Raw genomic sequence first — 17,772 nt, 5'->3', positions numbered from 1 at the left:
CAGGGTTTCGGCTGCGGCTGCGGCCCCGGTCCCCCCGGTCCCCCCGGTCGCTCCAGGCTTCTGGTATCGGCCTCCGGTATCGCCATCTGTCGCTCATTGTTGTCTTAGTCACGACTATTATTTGGCGCCAACAGGTGAACCTGGACAATACACATGACGGACAGGAGTCTGGACCAATGAGAAGGCGAGACAAGGCCATGGAGCGGGGCAGCCTCGGCAGCCAATCCGCTTGTGCGTTCGGTGAGGGGGCGTGGCTTGGCGCTGAGTCTCTCGTCTGGTTCTGCGCTGCTATCAGTCTGTGCGCTGTCGCCGCCCGGAGAGGTCAGTCGTTCGGGATCAGTTGGATAGTGCAGCACCGCGTCCACCGCTGCAGCACAGGTACGACTCCGGATACTCCTCACACCCCACCGGTTACCAGCTTACACGGCGTTTTGCACAGGGGTGCGAATACTTTTTTCACTCTGTGGTTCTACGTTGGTTCTTTCATTGCTGTTGGTTCTACTTTGTCCCTTTAATATGTCTGAGACCGGTATGCCTGCCATATGGTCTTTCCAACGTATTATGCTAAGCAAAGAAAAAGGGGGTGTGTATACTTTTGCAACTGCGTTAGTGTTGCTTGGTGCCTGGTTAGATCACCTGTTCTTTACTCAGTCTAGTAGGGGAGGACAGATCTAACATTGGGGTGCACATACTTTTTAGCATTATTTGCATTTGGTAGGATCGCCTTCTCTCCCCTGGCACTGGGGTGCTCATACTTTTGCACATCCTTTGCCCCCTTTTCTAAACATTGACTGTTGCATCACCTGTTGCATGGTCTCTTCTATTGTACCAGGAGTGTGTTGGGGGTGCACATACTTTTGCATCTGGGTGTTCCCTGCTTTTAGACACTTCTACTAGACCTCTACATAATGAGACAGATCAATGGATTGTATCTATAGTGCAGACCTAGGGGTAGGGTTGGGGTGCACATACTTAAGCACCTGACTGTCCATTGCTTTTGCAGTTACAAAAACTCTTGCAGCAATATTCCACAAATTAAAATGTGATGGCCGTAGATCAGTGGCTTGTGCTAGATGAGGGCTAGTGTTTGGGGTGCACATACTTTACAGTTGCATAGCGACAAATCTTGCATCAATCCATATGTTACAATATGGCTGACCTGGATCAGTGCATTGTGCCTGTATTAGACTAGTAGAGGGGTGCACATACTTTTGCAGTCACATTTTGTTTTCTCTACGTCAACTGGATTTACTGCATAAAGTGGGTTTGCATGTATATTGCACGATAAGGGGGTGTCAGTTTGGGGTGCACATACTGCTTGACTTTTGACAGTGGTCTTGTAATGCTCTGATCTATGTGCAGCTGGATTTTATGGCATAAAGTGGGTTTGTATGTATATTTTACATGCTAACAGGGTCAGTTTAAGGGGTGCACATACTTTTGCTGTCAGATATTTTCTGCTTTTACACTAACAATCACTTAATACCACGTCACTGGTCTAGATAAGTGCGTTATATCTGTTTTACAGACTAGTAGAGGGGTGCACAAACTTTTGCAATTCCTGTTTTTAGACAGTGACAATAGTCTGCCAACCCCTGTGCTCATATTGTAATGTGACTGGCACATACCAGATTAGTGCATTGGCTTGTAGGGGGTGTTATGGTTGATCCTTGTTTATTTACCTCCCGTCACGACCTGACAGTATAGCGGTCTTAATGAGCCGTGTGCCCCCCATGGAGAGTACCGCAGTGTCTCTGCACCTCTGTACCTTGTGTATACAGTTGGCCCAGTAAAACTATTCCTGACTGGAACAGCTGGGCTCGTTCCCAGGGCCCCAAACATTCCCCCCCCTAACAGGCGTTGTCACATGTGATGTAAGACTGAGACCTTAATATGAGCCAACACCCCTTTTCCTGCAGGATTTGTTTTTCCTCTCTGCACATTATCACTTGCACCAGGAGCGGCCATTGTCAGCAGGAGGAATACGGGGGGGTGGTGGGATTATCCGGTAGGTCTGGGCTGTCAGTCATAATCCATGTATTGATCTGCGCCGTGTCTACGGTCTAGTGCCTACATGCATAATTTAGCGGTGCCATCATGCATTAGTAGCGTGCACTGCGCAGCCGCACACGCTCCTGCATCTCCTTTAGGTCCATACCGAACCTTGTTTCATATTTTTTATATTAAAGAATTAACATTTTTTTTTAATTCATTACGCACCCTATGAAAATAAACCTGCCTGCTTGTATTTGCCATACACATTTCTCTTTTTATCTTTAATTTTTGCATTTTTTTTATTTTAAAGTGATAATGGGTTAAATCCTTCATTAATATAAATATGCTATATATTTCAATGCTGTAGTTAATTGCATCCTTTAAAACTTCTTACTAATTGTAGACTTTTATTTTCTTTAATAGTATAGAATGAACGTATACATTTTTTTTTTTCTGCTGCGGCAGTTAAGAGGTTACATCCATACTTCCAATTAAAAAAAAAAAAATTTAATTTTCATGATTTAGATTTTCTTTAATTTTCAATGTTTTATGGCTCATTTCACTTTTCTTTTTTTTAAAAAAAAGACGCGGTCGCCACAATGTAAGCATAGCCTTAGGCTCGGGCTATAGTTGTTGCACAATGCAACTGCTTTTTTTATTACTGTATTTAATTAAAAATTGTGTTCTAGTTAACAAAGTGTGAATTTAATTTTTTTTTTTTTTTTTAGGCAACTTTTTGGAATAGAATTGGATTTTCTCGAACTGGATTTATAGTATTCTGCAAAATGGGAAATGGCCTTTCAGAGCAGACTCCTATCCTCTCGGGGATCTCTCCGTTTCAGGCGCTGCACATCGTCATTTTGGGTCTGGACTGCGCCGGTAAGACGACTGTGTTGTACCGGTTACAGTTTAACGAATTTGTCAACACCGTCCCCACCAAAGGATTTAACACTGAGAAGATTAAAGTTCCTATGGGCAATTCCAAATCTGTTACTATTCACTTTTGGGACGTTGGAGGCCAGGAAAAACTGAGGCCTTTGTGGAAGTCTTACACCCGCTGCACGGATGGGATTGTGTTTGTGGTGGACTCTGTGGACGCAGAACGCATGGAGGAAGCCAAAACGGAACTGTACAAAATTACCAAAATCTCCGAGAACCAAGGAGTCCCGGTTCTCATTGTGGCCAACAAGCAGGACCTCAGGAACTCGTTATCTTTGGCAGAAATCGAGAAGATGCTAGCGCTAAACGATCTCAGTTCGTCCACACCATGGCACCTCCAGCCCACCTGCGCCATTATCGGCGACGGCTTGAGGGAAGGCATCGAGAAACTCTACGAAATGATCATAAAACGGAGGAAAATGCTCCGACAGCAGAAGAAAAAGAGATGAAAGCTTGTCGCGGAGGTCTGTGGAGCGTGGCAAAAGGGCGCAGTTCTGCCCGTCAGTATGTTGACGTTACCCGGGGTTAGGTCGGGATTCCTGGACCCGGCTGGTGTTAAAGCTACATTCCATCTTAATTTCTAGTCGTGCAGCGATTCTCACTGTGTCCGAGTCGTGTGTAAACACCAGGAGACCCGACGGCGTACGTCAGCGGGTGCGCGCGGCCTCGTGAATGTTTGCAAGTTGCTGACTTTTGTATGACGCCTGTTCAGGGGAGTTGATGCTCCTGAGACGCAGTGGAGATAAAATGGGTCACCGGACGTTCCTTGCACCCCCTCCCTCCTTTTATACAATATCCAACATTCCAATTATAATGGTGTAGGGGACGGGCTTAATCCACGCAGATCTTTACTTTTAAGACTCATTCATGCAGTGCATGAAGGATTTCCATTTCTTTTTCTTTTTTTGTGACCTCCTAATGCTGTGCATTATTAAATAATTCAATGAAATGTCTACAGACGAGGGACTGGAATTCCATGCCCTGTGTTACAACATGGCTTCCTTCACTTTTCTAGCATTAGTTTTGATAATCTTATTTTATATTCCAATCATAGCCAAAGCTGCATCCAGAATTCTTTTTTTTTTTTTTTCCACCAATGCAGCTTTGGCCATGATTGGAGTAAAAGGTCATGGTATAATTCAATATTGCGACTTGACAGAACTTTAAAGCCACCCTTTAAAATGATCTTCTCATTGTTTGTGTGCAGTTTTAGAAACTCTGAAACTTTGGTACAGAAGCACAATGTGGATGGTAACTTTTTTTTTTTTTACTTTTTAAATATATATTTTGGGCAGGGGGTAAGATAAGTAGTGGGTAATGATTATGGTACAGTTAGCTCCACCCACAGTCTGCCTTTTTGGTCACTGTATACCCCCTTCCTTTTTAATAAATATCGCCCTCAAATGGTTGCAGCAGGTGGGGAAAATCTTTACAAGTGGGAAAGAACCAATTGCCACACTAAAAAAATTTTTTACATGTTGTATTTCCTAAAATTAGAACTTTTTTTTTTTTTCTTAAACCGTGCGGTAGTTTCTTCTGATCCGTGTGCAATTTTCAATTTTGACTCGACTCTATTAAAGGGACAACCAAACCTGCAAGAAAATGAGTGGTGCCAATTATTTTTCTTTGGTTTCTCGTGTCATGGACGCAGAGCAATCACCCACTGCTGCAGCGTAGTAGGGGCTGTATTGTATGTAGAAGCTATTGGGTGGGGAGGGGGGGGGGCAAACAACGCCCTTAGATGTGCAGATTTGTTTGGTGATCAGGCCGCCTTTATCATCTTCCCACTATTATCCACCATTGATTATGATGTTGGATCTTTCCCTGCAGGATTTAAAGAAAAAAAAATTGCTGCTTTCTTCCTGAAATGAAGCCTAGCATATCTTTAGAGTTAGTTGTGTCTAGGGATCAGTGAATTGCATTACTTTTAAATTTCACCGAAAGTATTGATTTACCAAATTCTTTTTTTTTTTTTTTCCTCACTCAAATCTAGCAAAATGGCTGCCAGACATCTTTGCTGGACTAGCTCTCTAGAGTTGGGAGGTTGATAAAATGTACAATTTATTCCGTTCCTCTATGGTGTGTACGGGTGCGCCCCGGTGTCCCGGTGCGCCCCGGACAGAGCTGGGTGGAGATCTGGCAGAATAAAAGTGCGAACCTAACTCTTAAGTAAATGTGTCTGAGCTGCATTACCACACATGACCTGTGGAATAGTGTGGCGTCTCTTTGGAAGAAAGCAGCCATATTTTGCTTTTCTTCCTGACTAGTTGACCTTCACTCGAGTCCCTGGTGTTGAGGTCGATCTATGATAACTTGATATTACGGCGTAGGCATTTTACACTGTACTTCAGACTTCCTGCCTAGTGACTTGGCTGATAATAGAGAACAATAGACTTTTTGTCACTTTTTTTTACACAATTTGTCAAGTTACAATGAATGTGTGCAACAACTTTTCCATCTGTAAGTCATTAAAAAGACCGTGTAAAAAAAAAAAAAAAAAAAATATTTATTTGACACATGAATAAAGTTCTTCATCTTCACAATTTTGATTCTGGACCTGATGTTTGTTTTTAAAATTGTTCTCCAGGATTGTATAAATAGTTTACTGAAGGTATAGAGTAGGCTGACAATGTACTAGGCCTCTTATCAACTATTCATCCCTTATTGACGACTAAACAGGGTTCGAGGTTTAATTTTGATGCTAGTTCTGGTTGCTATGGATACTGTTCAGTCAATAGCAACAACCAATCAGTGGTTTAGTTTCACTTTACATACTATGGTTCTGATTGACATGGTTGCTATGGGCAACGGCCATTTTTTTCTTTTATTTGTATGACAAAATTGACCATTGTTACAAAATCAATATGTAAATCGATACTCCAGCCCCCTGACCGTCTTGTGTATTAAAAAGACCGACCAACAACAGTCTAATCACTGCTTTCATGTACTAAAGCCATGACCATGTGGTTGCTATGGGCTCTTTTAAATAAACTTTATTCATAAGCTTTTTGCTAAACAAGGTTTTTAACTGCTAAATACAATAATATTAAAAACTATCACCTCATAAAAAAATGTAGGTGTCTTAAAGGGTTTATAAATATTCTATTGAAACAAATACCATATTGTATCATATATATTTTTGAGGACGGCAACGGTGATAAATCATTGCAGGACACTTGGTAGGAATGATCAAACGCCGTTTTAAGAAACGTTTATTTAGAAAAATGGAGATGCCCTTTAAGAAATGATTTTTGTTTTAGATATCTTTTTCATGGTACCCACAGACATGTATTGGCAAAGCATATTCTATTCTCGGAGGCAATTTGTGCATGCCCCTCTCCACCCATAATGCTGTTATAAAAAAAAAAAAAAAAAAAAGAGCATATTTGGTGATGCCGCATGTAAAATTCCAAAATGTGAATCTAACCATAAGCTAAATTACATGAAAACCAAAAAAAAAAAAAGTCAAATTTACAATTTCTGGAAGCAAAAAAAAATTAACTGGAAAATAAAGATACAGACCGATATTTAGCTTTTTTCCCAAACTTAAAAAGAAAAAAAGTCATTCAAATAATATATAAAAAAAAAAAATATGCGGGAATCCTCTAGCCGGGTCATTTTCTTGCACAGTGAATTATGTAAAATCAAAACCCTAAAACAGAAAAATTCAGTTTATTACATGGTTAAATTAATACCGTCATGCAAAACTACACCTTGTTCAGATTCATATGGTTATGGAGACAAGAGCTTGAAGGAGAAGAAAAAAAATGTATATATTTTTGCGTGTACATTTTCTGTATCTTTAAAGGGTTAATTCTATCCTTTTTTTTTTTTTTTTCATGGCTGCCGGGATTGCAATGAAAATGCTGAATTAATATATTAGAACATTTTTTTGTCATCCTCCATCACCTCTCTCTGGCTGTAAAGCAACTAACAGAAGCAAGAGCCCTCCCCAACACACTACTTTGTGTAGGCTTAAAAAAAAAAAGGTGTCATAATGGAGGAAAATGTCAGAACATGCCTTGTATCAGAGGGGAATCTCCTGGACTATGACATTTGCTTATATACAAGGGCACAGATGTTACTTAAAGGGGTATTCCACCACCGCTCACCTCTATATCACCAGTCATCAGCACCTGTAACTCCAGCTTTGCGGTGTACAATGCCTTCCCATCCATGACATCAACAAAAGTCCATATGTTGAGTCCCTTTTTGTAAGTTTTTGGACATTTCCCTTCCCCCATAGAGAAGTCACCCTAATGCCTCAAAGTCAAAACAGTGACATAACTCCCCAGCAGTCTGGCATCCGGGGGGGGGGGGGGCAACACAAAAGCTGCTTATGTTTTTCCTTTTGTCTCGCACTGATCTGTTATTTCACGCGAGTTTTGTTTATTTGGACACTTCATGGTGGAAAGGGAAGAATTTCGTTACAATGTCTCCTTATTTCTTCTTTTTATTCCATCAGACCACAAAGTTTGTGCTGACATTCTGAGTTTGTGTTTAAATGACAATTCCCAAACTATCTCTAAAGTTAAAAAAAAAAAAGTCAGAATTCCATTAATTTAGCATTTGATGGTCTAGAAAATGCCAAAATTCTGGAATGTAACAAAATAGAATCCCTTGCAAAATAAAACAAACTTGATCGTCCAGTGCGATTTTGGGAGTTAGATGGGTGGTCCAGGTTTTCTAATTTTGAAGAATAAGGGTCCATGTAACATAAATGAACTAGTCCATGTAGTTCGTGAGAAGAGGCCTCATATTAGCAGTACGACTGTCCTGACATTACCGGGTCATCGCTGGTGTCCCAACGTGGACATTCCCTTAACTTAGATCACTCCTAAGTACCATAATTGCATTCATTTTCTGTGGTTCTTTAATATTTGAATCACCCAATACTCACTCATCAGAATTTTACTGTATTACCTAATACTTTTCACAGCTGAGGATTTGTTACACTTACAACCAATCTAGACAATCGTCTATGAGCGAAGAGATATTTACTTGCTGATCTCGGCAAGGTGCTATACTTGTGCCTATTCGTGGATGTTCCCTAAATGTATCTCCTGTCCTGATCACTTGTTACATTGTATCGGCACTCGTAAAATATAGCAGTCTCAAGGATAATGCACATGGTGCAGATTTGCATGGCCGCTCTCTGCATCACGGTCCATGCTCAGACCATGACAAACGGATGTGTCCAGTCTAAGGCTAAAACATTTGGATATTCAAAACGACACCCATCAACTTATATAACGTGCAAATTAAATAATGAATAAAGCAAATAAAATATGGTGAAATGGACCCAAAGTGTATCTTTATTTTCAATCCTCTGACAACTCCATAGAGAACTATCTAGATTACATAGTTTGTTACAATTGTATCCAAACAAGAATGTGCAAAGAGCAAGCTGAGAGCTTTTACATTGTGTCCTTTTTTTGTTTTCCTCCTTGGTCATTAGGAAGTTCAATGCCTGAAGTTTGTACCGGTCATCCCCCATCGTTTGGTTGTTATATCACTCCACCCTTATCTCTACAGTCCTCATTAGTCCTTATGTAACTTGTAGTCTTTCCACTAATTGGTTGCAACTTTCGCTCACGCTTTATCCGCTGTTACTTGTTTACATGGCAGCTGCTGAAATGTGGAAACTGCTAAGTGATTTTATTTAGCTGCCACCAGATTTCTCAGTTTATAAGACGGAACAATTAGGCGCGAGCCTCGTTACGGCTCCTGCGCTGCGTTAATTGGCAGTAATGAGATTTTCCCAGATCTGCAGTGCAGCAAAGTATCAATTTGCATAAATATTTATGGAATTAGAATGATAATAAGGGGAAGAAACCACACGGGAATGAAGCCTGAAAAGCGAGGGTCCAGCTTCAGAGGCATTACTTAAAAATCAGTACCAGGTTTCTGCACCTACCATGTGCCGTTTATAAAATTGGAGCGGCATGATGTTAAAGGCTCATCGGGTCCCCAAGGCATCAGGGTGACTGTCACCTTTGAAATACTCTCTTCCTACACCCCTGCTTAAAATTGAACACTGAGTTAGGGTCTCTAATCCTACACACGGTACTTGAATTTGCTTTGCCACTAAACCAATCTGCTTCTGTCCTAGTCTTTTTACACTTTGGGAATTTTGGGCATCCGTAAGTTAAGCAGGGGTCAATTAGAAGAAGGATTGATTTAGGATTTTAGAAGAAATGGGGTAAGAATTCAGGGGCGGAACTACCGCCCGTGCAGCCGGTTCATTGAACGGGGGCCCCGAGGGAGAGGGGGCCCCTCCAGCCTCCAGCAGGGCCGCCATCAGGGCATGTCTGCCCTGACTCCAGTGTGGGGCCCAGCCGGTAGGGGCCCCCTTGGAGCCCCGTTGGGGGCCCCCTCTTGTGAGTCTCTCTCCTCATGGGGCCCCCCGGCCCCATGCTAAGCGCCGGGTCCGGGACATCTCAGCGCTGCGCTGCGCTCCTGCGGCAGCGCCTTCATGATTCCCCTGATTTCCGGTCATGTGACGGCGCCGTCACATGGCCGGAAGTCAGGAGAACCTAGTGTCAGCGATTTGGACGAGCGCCAGGATTCTGCAGGGATCGCATGGGGGTAAGTATAACAAGTTTTGTTTTTTTCAAAATACAATTTACTAGGAGTGGGGGGAATGGGAGGTGTGTGTGTGTGTGTGAGATAAGAGATGCACATGGGGGGGGGGGAGATGATAAAAGGTGCACATGTGGGGGGAGGGGGATGAGAGAGGTGCACGTGGGGGGGGAGATGATAAAAGATGCACATGGGGTGGGGGGGATGAGAGAGGTGCACATGTGGGGGGGGGATAAGAGATGCACATGGGGGGGAGATAAGAGATGCACATGGGGGGGAGATAAGAGATGCACATGGCGGGGGATGAGAGAGGTGCACATGTGGGGGAGGGGGATGAGAGATGTGCACATGTGGGGGAGATGAGAGATGCACATGGGGGGGATGAGAGATGCACATGGGGGGGATGAGAGAGGGGCACATGTGGGGGAGGGGGATGAGAGAGGGGCACATGTGGGGGAGGGGGATGAGAGAGGGGCACATGTGGGGGAGGGGGATGAGAGAGGGGCACATGTGGGGGAGGGGGATGAGAGATGTGCTCATGGGGGGGTGAGAGCTGCACATGGGGGAATTGGGAGAAAATGAGCTGCACATGGGGGAATTAGGAGTAGGGGGATAATGAGCTGCACATAATGAATGTGGGGTGGGGGAGAGTAAATGATAAATGACGATGGGGTGGGGAGAGCACGGACATGATATAATGAATTGGGGCAGGGGGTGCATGTAAATAATGAATGCGGGGAGCAGGAAGTATAGAGTAGAGGTTCTAATTAAATTATATATTAAGTGCCTATTTACAGTTAATGGGGGCACCGTGGTGGATTACAATTTATATTTGGAATGGTAGGTTGCATAATAACTAACCATATATTGATGGTGGATGCACGTCTGTATTCAGCTGCGTAATGTAGAAGTTGGGGAATGTGCTCTAGATAACTGTGTTATTTTATGCAGAGACGAGTCCTGGCTGGAAGACGTGATGGCGGTCTGTGCTGGATGAAGGAGGAAAGCGTAGCTGAAGGACTTCACCTAGAGACGTCACCAGTGAGTCAGTGTATTACATGTACACTTACACTATATACTATGTACCGGGATCCTGTGTATAATGTCACTGGTGATCACTGTATATTACCTGTACACTATATACAGAGCTCCTGTGTATAATGTCACTGGTGATCACTGTATTACCTGTACACTGACACTATATACAGAGCTCCTGTGTATAATGTCACTGGTGATCACTGTATTACCTGTACACTGACAATATATACAGAGCTCCTGTGTATAATGTCACTGGTGATCCCTGTATTACCTGTACACTATATACAGAGCTCCTGTGTATAATGTCACTGGTGATCCCTGTATTACCTGTACACTATATACAGAGCTCCTGTGTATAATGTCACTGGTGATCACTGTATTACCTGTACACTGACACTATATACAGAGCTCCTGTGTATAATGTCACTGGTGATCACTGTATTACCTGTACACTGACAATATATACAGAGCTCCTGTGTATAATGTCACTGGTGATCCATGTATTACCTGTACACTATATACAGAGCTCCTGTGTATAATGTCACTGGTGATCCCTGTATTACCTGTACACTATATACAGAGCTCCTGTGTATAATGTCACTGGTGATCACTGTATTACCTGTACACTGACACTATATACAGAGCTCCTGTGTATAATGTCACTGGTGATCACTAGATTACCTGGACACTTACATTATACATACCATGTATAGAGCTCCTGTGTATAATGACACTTATGGTAATATTAGTAATGTGGTGGTAATATGTGGTCTGGTCATTGTTATGTTCTGCTACCAAAGCTAAGGAAAGAGAGGAGATCTGTCCCTACTATAAGACTCAGCTGAATCCCTACGATGTAACAGGGAACCTGATCCTGCGATCAGACCTGCTAAAGTCCTAATCTAGTCTGTACGGAGACCTATAGATTTGGGGAGGGAATCCCTACAAGTACTAAGGACTGGGAGGAAAATGGGACACCTCCTAACAGAAATAGTAGCAGACAGACGAACAAACAAAATAGATAGAACCTAGAGGTCCGTAGACCAAGCAAACTAACAGAGTTAGATACAGAGCACAGGCTAGCTAGAAAGTAGATATACAATGAAGTCCAGCAAAGCCAGAAGGGCGGAGCAGGATTAAATAGGCCAACAAGGTCATGTGACCAGCAAAGGAAAAAAAACCTAACAGCAAGGTTCTAACAGTACCCCCCCTTCTAAGAGGATCCTCCGGATCCCCTAGGACCAGGCTTATCAGGAAATCTCCTGTGAAACGCTCTGATAAGTCTGGACGCGGAAACATCATCTGACCTCACCCAAGAGTTATCCTCGGGTCCGAAACCTTTCCAGGCCACAAGATACTGCAAACTACCTCTATACCGTCTAGAGTCAAGGATGCGAGAAATTTCATATTCCCCGTCCTCCACCACCGGAGGAACAGAGGCAGAGGCGTCACCATCCGACACAACAGCTTTTTTTAACAGAGAGACATGAAAGACCGGATTAATTCTCCAGGAGGTAGGAACCTCCAACCTAACAGCAGATTGGTTGACAACCTGAAGCACCTTAAAGGGCCCTACAAACTTGGGACCCAATTTCTTAGAAGGAATCCTCAACCGCAGATTCCTAGAGGACAACCAAACCATGTCACCAACAGCGAACAAAACCTCCTGTCGTTTCCTATCAAAGTAGTCTTTAGATTTTCTGTTGGCCTCCTGAAGATTACCACGCACATCCGTCCAAACTCTTTCCAAATCACCGGAAAAATTCTCCTCCTCAGGCACGGCAGATCCCAACTTGGAGAACGACCCAAACGACGGATGTCTCCCAGAACAACAAAAAAAAGGCGAACAACCAGCAGAAGAAGATGTATGATTGTTCAGAGCAAATTCGGCAAGTGGCAGAAACTCAGACCACCCCTCTTGATTGTCTGCCACAAAACAACGCAAGAACTGCTCAACATCCTGGTTTTTCCTTTCTGTCTGGCCATTAGATTCAGGATGATATCCGGACGAAAACGACAAATGAATTCCCAACCTGTCACAAAAAGCACGCCAAAAACGAGCCACGAACTGAGGACCCCTATCAGAAACAATGTCAGTAGGAACGCCATGAAGTCTGACAATTTCCTTGACAAAGGCCTTAGCGAGAGTTTTAGCGCAGGGCAGTTTGACGAAGGGAACCAAGTGACACATCTTGCTAAAACGGTCCACGACCACCCAGATGACAGTAAAACCCTCAGAGGGGGGAAGGTCAGTTATAAAGTCCATAGCCAAATGTGTCCAAGGAGCACTGGGGACCTCCAAAGGACAAAGCAACCCCGCAGCAGGAGTATGTGAGGACTTAGATCTAGCACATATAGTACATTGGCGCACCCACTTAATGACTTCCTTCTGCCATCCAGGCCACCAAAAACTGCGACCCACCAGTCTCTTGGTCTCAGAGATTCCGGGATGACCTGCCAACCGAGATTCGTGACACTCAACAAACAAATCTCTCCTAAAGGTCCCAGGCACAAACAACCTCCCATGAGGAGTGTTAGATGGGGCATTCTCCTGAGCTTTAAGAATCTCATCTTCCAAAACGGAGTCTAAAGCAGCTATCACAACACCTTCTTGTAAAATGTTTTCCTCTTTCTCAGCACCGACTATGGGAGAAAAACTGCGAGACAAGGCATCCGCCTTAACATTCTTAGTACCAGGGATGTAAGTAACGGAGAAATTAAACCGCGAGAAAAACAGTGCCCACCTAGCCTGACGGGCATTCAGGCGCTTGGCAGCGTCAAGATATATCAGATTTTTATGATCCGTAAGAACCTGAACGGGAAATTCCGCACCTTCCAAGAAGTGGCGCCAGTGTTCAAATGCGAGTTTAATAGCCAATAATTCCCGATTACCAATATCGTAATTCAATTCAGTCTCCGAAAATTTTTTTGAAAAAAATGCACAGGGATGTAATCCATCCCCGTTATCCTGAGACAATACTGCGCCAACCCCCACAGAGGAAGCATCAACCTCAACCAAAAACGGCCTAGTAACATCAGGCTGCATAAGGATGGGAGCAGAGGTGAACCTCTCCTTGAGATACACAAAAGCTTCAATGGCCTCAGAAGACCACTGAACCGCATCAGCACCTTTCCTGGTGAGATCAGTCAGAGGTTTGACAATACTAGAAAAATTTTTTATGAATTTTCTATAGTAATTGGCGAAACCCAAAAACCTCTGTATTGATTTCAAACCAATAGGCCTAGGCCATTCCTGCACAGCCTGAACCTTAACCGGATCCATCTCAAAACCTTTGCTGGAGATAATGTAGCCCAAAAAACTAATTCTCTGTACAGCGAACTCACATTTCTCCAGCTTAGCAAAAAGCGAATTGTCCATTAATAACTGTAATACCTCACGCACGCTCCGCCAATGAGACTCCAGATCTGGCGAATAAATCAAAATGTCATCCAAATACACAACCACATTTTTACCGATCAAAGGTCTAAGGATGTCATTAATCAGATTCTGAAAAAATGCAGGAGCATTAGTAAGACCAAAAGGCATAACCAGATTCTCAAAATGACCCACAGGAGTGTTAAAAGCAGTCTTCCATTCATCACCCTCCTTCATGCGCAACAGATTGTATGCCCCCTTAAGGTCAATTTTAGAGAACCACTTGGCCCCCAATAACTGGTTAAACAGATCAGGAATCAATGGCAGTGGGTAAGGATTGCGTACCGTAATTTTGTTAATCTCACGAAAATCCAGACAAGGACGTAAACCGCCGTCCTTTTTTTTTACAAAAAAAAATCCAACCGCCACAGGAGACTTAGAGGGCCTAATGTGACCGGCGGCCAAACTTGTCTGTATGTATTCCTCCAAAGCCTTCCTCTCAGGAATAGTAAGGTTAAATAAACGACTTTTAGGAAGAGTCGCTCCAGGGACAAATTCAATAGAACAATCATAGTCTCTATGGGGAGGCAAAACCTGCGATTCTTTCTCAGAAAAAACTCTCCAAAAATCCTGAATAGGAACAGGCAATTCTCCCCTATCCAAAGCTGCAATACGCCCGTTACAACACTTGTCATAACATTTATGGCTCCAGGATTTAATTTCACTGGTAGACCAATCCAGTACAGGATTGTGAAATTTTAACCAGGGCAAACCCAATATTACTGGAGAAGGCAAGTTATTCAACACTACCAAATCCAATTTCTCATGGTGAACACCATTAATAGTGAGAGGAAATTCACTGACCTTGAGAGTAATATTCTTCAAAGGGGAGCCATCCACAGAAACCACAGCAATGGGGGATGATAAAGGTTCAGGTTTTAAATTGAGTTTTTCCACGAATCCCCCATCAATAACATTCAGTGTAGACCCGCAATCAACAAACACCCGAAATTCCATTAATTTTTCCTGAGCAATCGTGGAAGCAGCTAAAAATATACCCTTGGAATTTAAACAGGCAATACGGGCGTGACTGACCATTTTTTTTTCTTTCTTCATACGAAGCTCACAGCCTTTAATCAAATGACCAGATTTCCCGCAATAGAAACACAAGCCTTCTGAAAAACGACGGTGTTTTTCTTGAGAGCGAGGTGCCACCGATCCAATCTCCATCGGTTCACCACTGTTAGTACACACATTATCATAACCAGAAACTGACATAGCAGAGGATTTGCTCTCATTAACCCTAGCACGCAGTCTTCTGTCCACCCGTATAGCTAATTGCATAGCCTGTTGCAAATCCTCAGGTGTAGGATAAGCAATTAGCAGGTCTTTAACCTTTTCACTGAGCCCAGCAAGAAATAGACTTTTCAGAGCAGAATCGTTCCACCCTGTTTGAGTGGACCAACGACGAAAATGTGTACAATATTTTTCCATATTACCTGATCCTTGTTTTAAACGTCTCAACTCAGTCTCAGCTGATGCCACACGGTCAGGATCATCATATAATAGTCCTAAAGCAGAAAAAAAACTATCCACTGATCTGAAGCATGTATCACTAGGTTGCAAAGAAAAGGCCCACTCCTGAGGCTCTTTGCGCAAAAGTGACATTATGAACCCTACGCGCTGGGATTCATCCCCAGAGGACTTGGGTCTCAAACGAAAATACAATAAGCAAGCATTTTTAAATGAAAAAAATTCTCGATGTTCACCAAAAAATAAATCCGGCAAACATACCTTAGGCTCCAAGAAATATGCTCCAGGACAGTTACTCACGTGCTGACGGAGCTCGGCCACTTCCAGAGAGAGTCCCTGCAGGTGTTTAGCCAAATCCTGAACCGACACCATGATGGAACAAAAAAAAAAATCTTTCCTTAGAGAATTTACAGGCTGGACTTACTGATGTGTTCTGCTACCAAAGCTAAGGAAAGAGAGGAGATCTGTCCCTACTATAAGACTCAGCTGAATCCCTACGATGTAACAGGGAACCTGATCCTGCGATCAGACCTGCTAAAGTCCTAATCTAGTCTGTACGGAGACCTATAGATTTGGGGAGGGAATCCCTACAAGTACTAAGGACTGGGAGGAATATGGGACACCTCCTAACAGAAATAGTAGCAGACAGACGAACAAACAAAATAGATAGAACCTAGAGGTCCGTAGACCAAGCAAACTAACAGAGTTAGATACAGAGCACAGGCTAGCTAGAAAGTAGATATACAATGAAGTCCAGCAAAGCCAGAAGGGCGGAGCAGGATTAAATAGGCCAACAAGGTCATGTGACCAGCAAAGGAAAAAAAACCTAACAGCAAGGTTCTAACAGTCATGGTGTGGCAGTTTTTCTCCCTTCTGTGTGGTATTATTCGGTCACTATGTTGTGGTAATATGTGGTCTGGTGATGGTGTGGCGGTATTCCCTGTATGTGGTATTATTGGTCATTTAAAAAAAAAATGTATATGACACATTCCCTTAAAGAAAACTAAATAAAAATATATCTAAAAAGAGTATTGGATATTTTAAGAAAATTTTAATAGGTTAGAGTAGGGCCCGGCCAGAAGAGTCTACCTTATCGTAGTGGCAGCTTTAAAAATCTTTTGGCCAAAACAAAAGCTGATGGCTATGTATGTGGCACCGTCATATGGCCGAACGTCAGGAGAACCTGGTGGCAGCGACGTGGACGAGCGCCAGGATTCTGCAGGGATCGCATGGGGGTAAGTATAACAAGTTTTATTTTTCTTAAATACAATTAATTAACTAGGAGTGGGGGGGATGAGAGATGCACATGAGGGGGGGTGAGAGATGCACATGAGGGGGGGTGAGAGATGCACATGGGGGGGTGAGAGATGCACATGGGGGGGTGAGAGATGCACATGGGGGGGATGAGAGATGCACATGGGGGGGATGAGAGATGCACATGGGGGGGATGAGAGATGCACATGGGGGGGATGAGAGATGCACATGGGGGGGTGAGAGATGCACATGGGGGGGGTGAGAGATGCACATGGGGGGGTGAGAGACGCACATGGGGGGGGTGAGAGATGCACATGGGGGGGTGAGAGATGCACGGGGGGGGATGAGAGATGCACGGGGGGGGGATGAGAGATGCATCGGGGGGGTGAGCTGCACATGGGGGGGATGAGAGCTGCACATGGGGGGGTTATGTTTACATAACTTTGTTGCCTTATGAAGCGCAGGGGGGGGGGCCCCCAAAAATTTCTTGCACAGGGGCCCACTACAGTCTGTGTCCGCCCCTGGGTAAGATTCTAGGGCGTAGTTCTGGAATTAGATCCATTTTTGTTTTGCTATGTGAAGCGATGTCTTCAGCCCAACAATGTGACATCAAACTCCGAGTAAGTGGTAAGGGTTGTTGGCATCTGATGTTGGAAAGTCATTGGGTGAGAGGGGATTCCTGGACACCGGAGTGGCTCCATTTCCTCCATCACAACGATCAATGAGGTTGTGGTAGGGATTGTTGAACTCCTGAAACTTGCAGGTGAAACTCATGATGGGAATGTCAGAACTCAATGTCGTCCTTGCTCCCTACTGGAGAACACTTGGTAAAAATATTTATCAAGAAATCATCTAAAAGTGCCCCCACTTTGATGGTGGCACAGACATACCAATGACACATATTTACATGACACTTCTGTATGTGGGAGACACAAGAACATTGAGATCTACAACTGTCACCAACGTCCAGAATCTTCCTCCTGTATTTTATAATATATAGGGTAGCGGAGAGTTTGTTGCCTTCCAGAACCTGGCAGAAGGCGTGTAAAGGCTAT

The 17,772-nt window shown here is 43.6% G+C and overlaps 1 protein-coding gene across 1 annotated transcript; it reads left to right on the top strand.

The window, feature by feature from the left end:
* Window positions 1-247: 247 nt before the first annotated feature.
* Window positions 248-5,437, top strand: ARL4A (ARF like GTPase 4A). Its single transcript, XM_073677280.1, has 2 exons — window positions 248-378; window positions 2,724-5,437. The coding sequence occupies exon 2, from the start codon at window positions 2,781-2,783 to the stop codon at window positions 3,381-3,383; it is 603 nt and encodes a 200-aa protein (XP_073533381.1). The 5' UTR covers window positions 248-378; window positions 2,724-2,780; the 3' UTR covers window positions 3,384-5,437.
* The last annotated feature ends 12,335 nt before the right edge of the window (window positions 5,438-17,772 follow it).

The sequence above is a fragment of the Phyllobates terribilis genome, unplaced genomic scaffold, assembly GCF_046119375.1.
Source record: "Phyllobates terribilis strain yellow unplaced genomic scaffold, ASM4611937v1 Scaffold_4__5_contigs__length_816908805, whole genome shotgun sequence".
NCBI lineage: Eukaryota > Metazoa > Chordata > Amphibia > Anura > Dendrobatidae > Phyllobates > Phyllobates terribilis.
The sequence above is the reverse complement of the archived record's forward strand: the minus strand, read 5'-3'. Positions and strand labels throughout refer to the sequence as shown.

Excerpts from the sequence above, each read along its gene's own strand:
- ARL4A (XM_073677280.1), top strand. The coding sequence starts at position 2,781 with ATGGGAAATGGCCTTTCAGAGCAGACTCCTATCCTCTCGGGGATCTCT.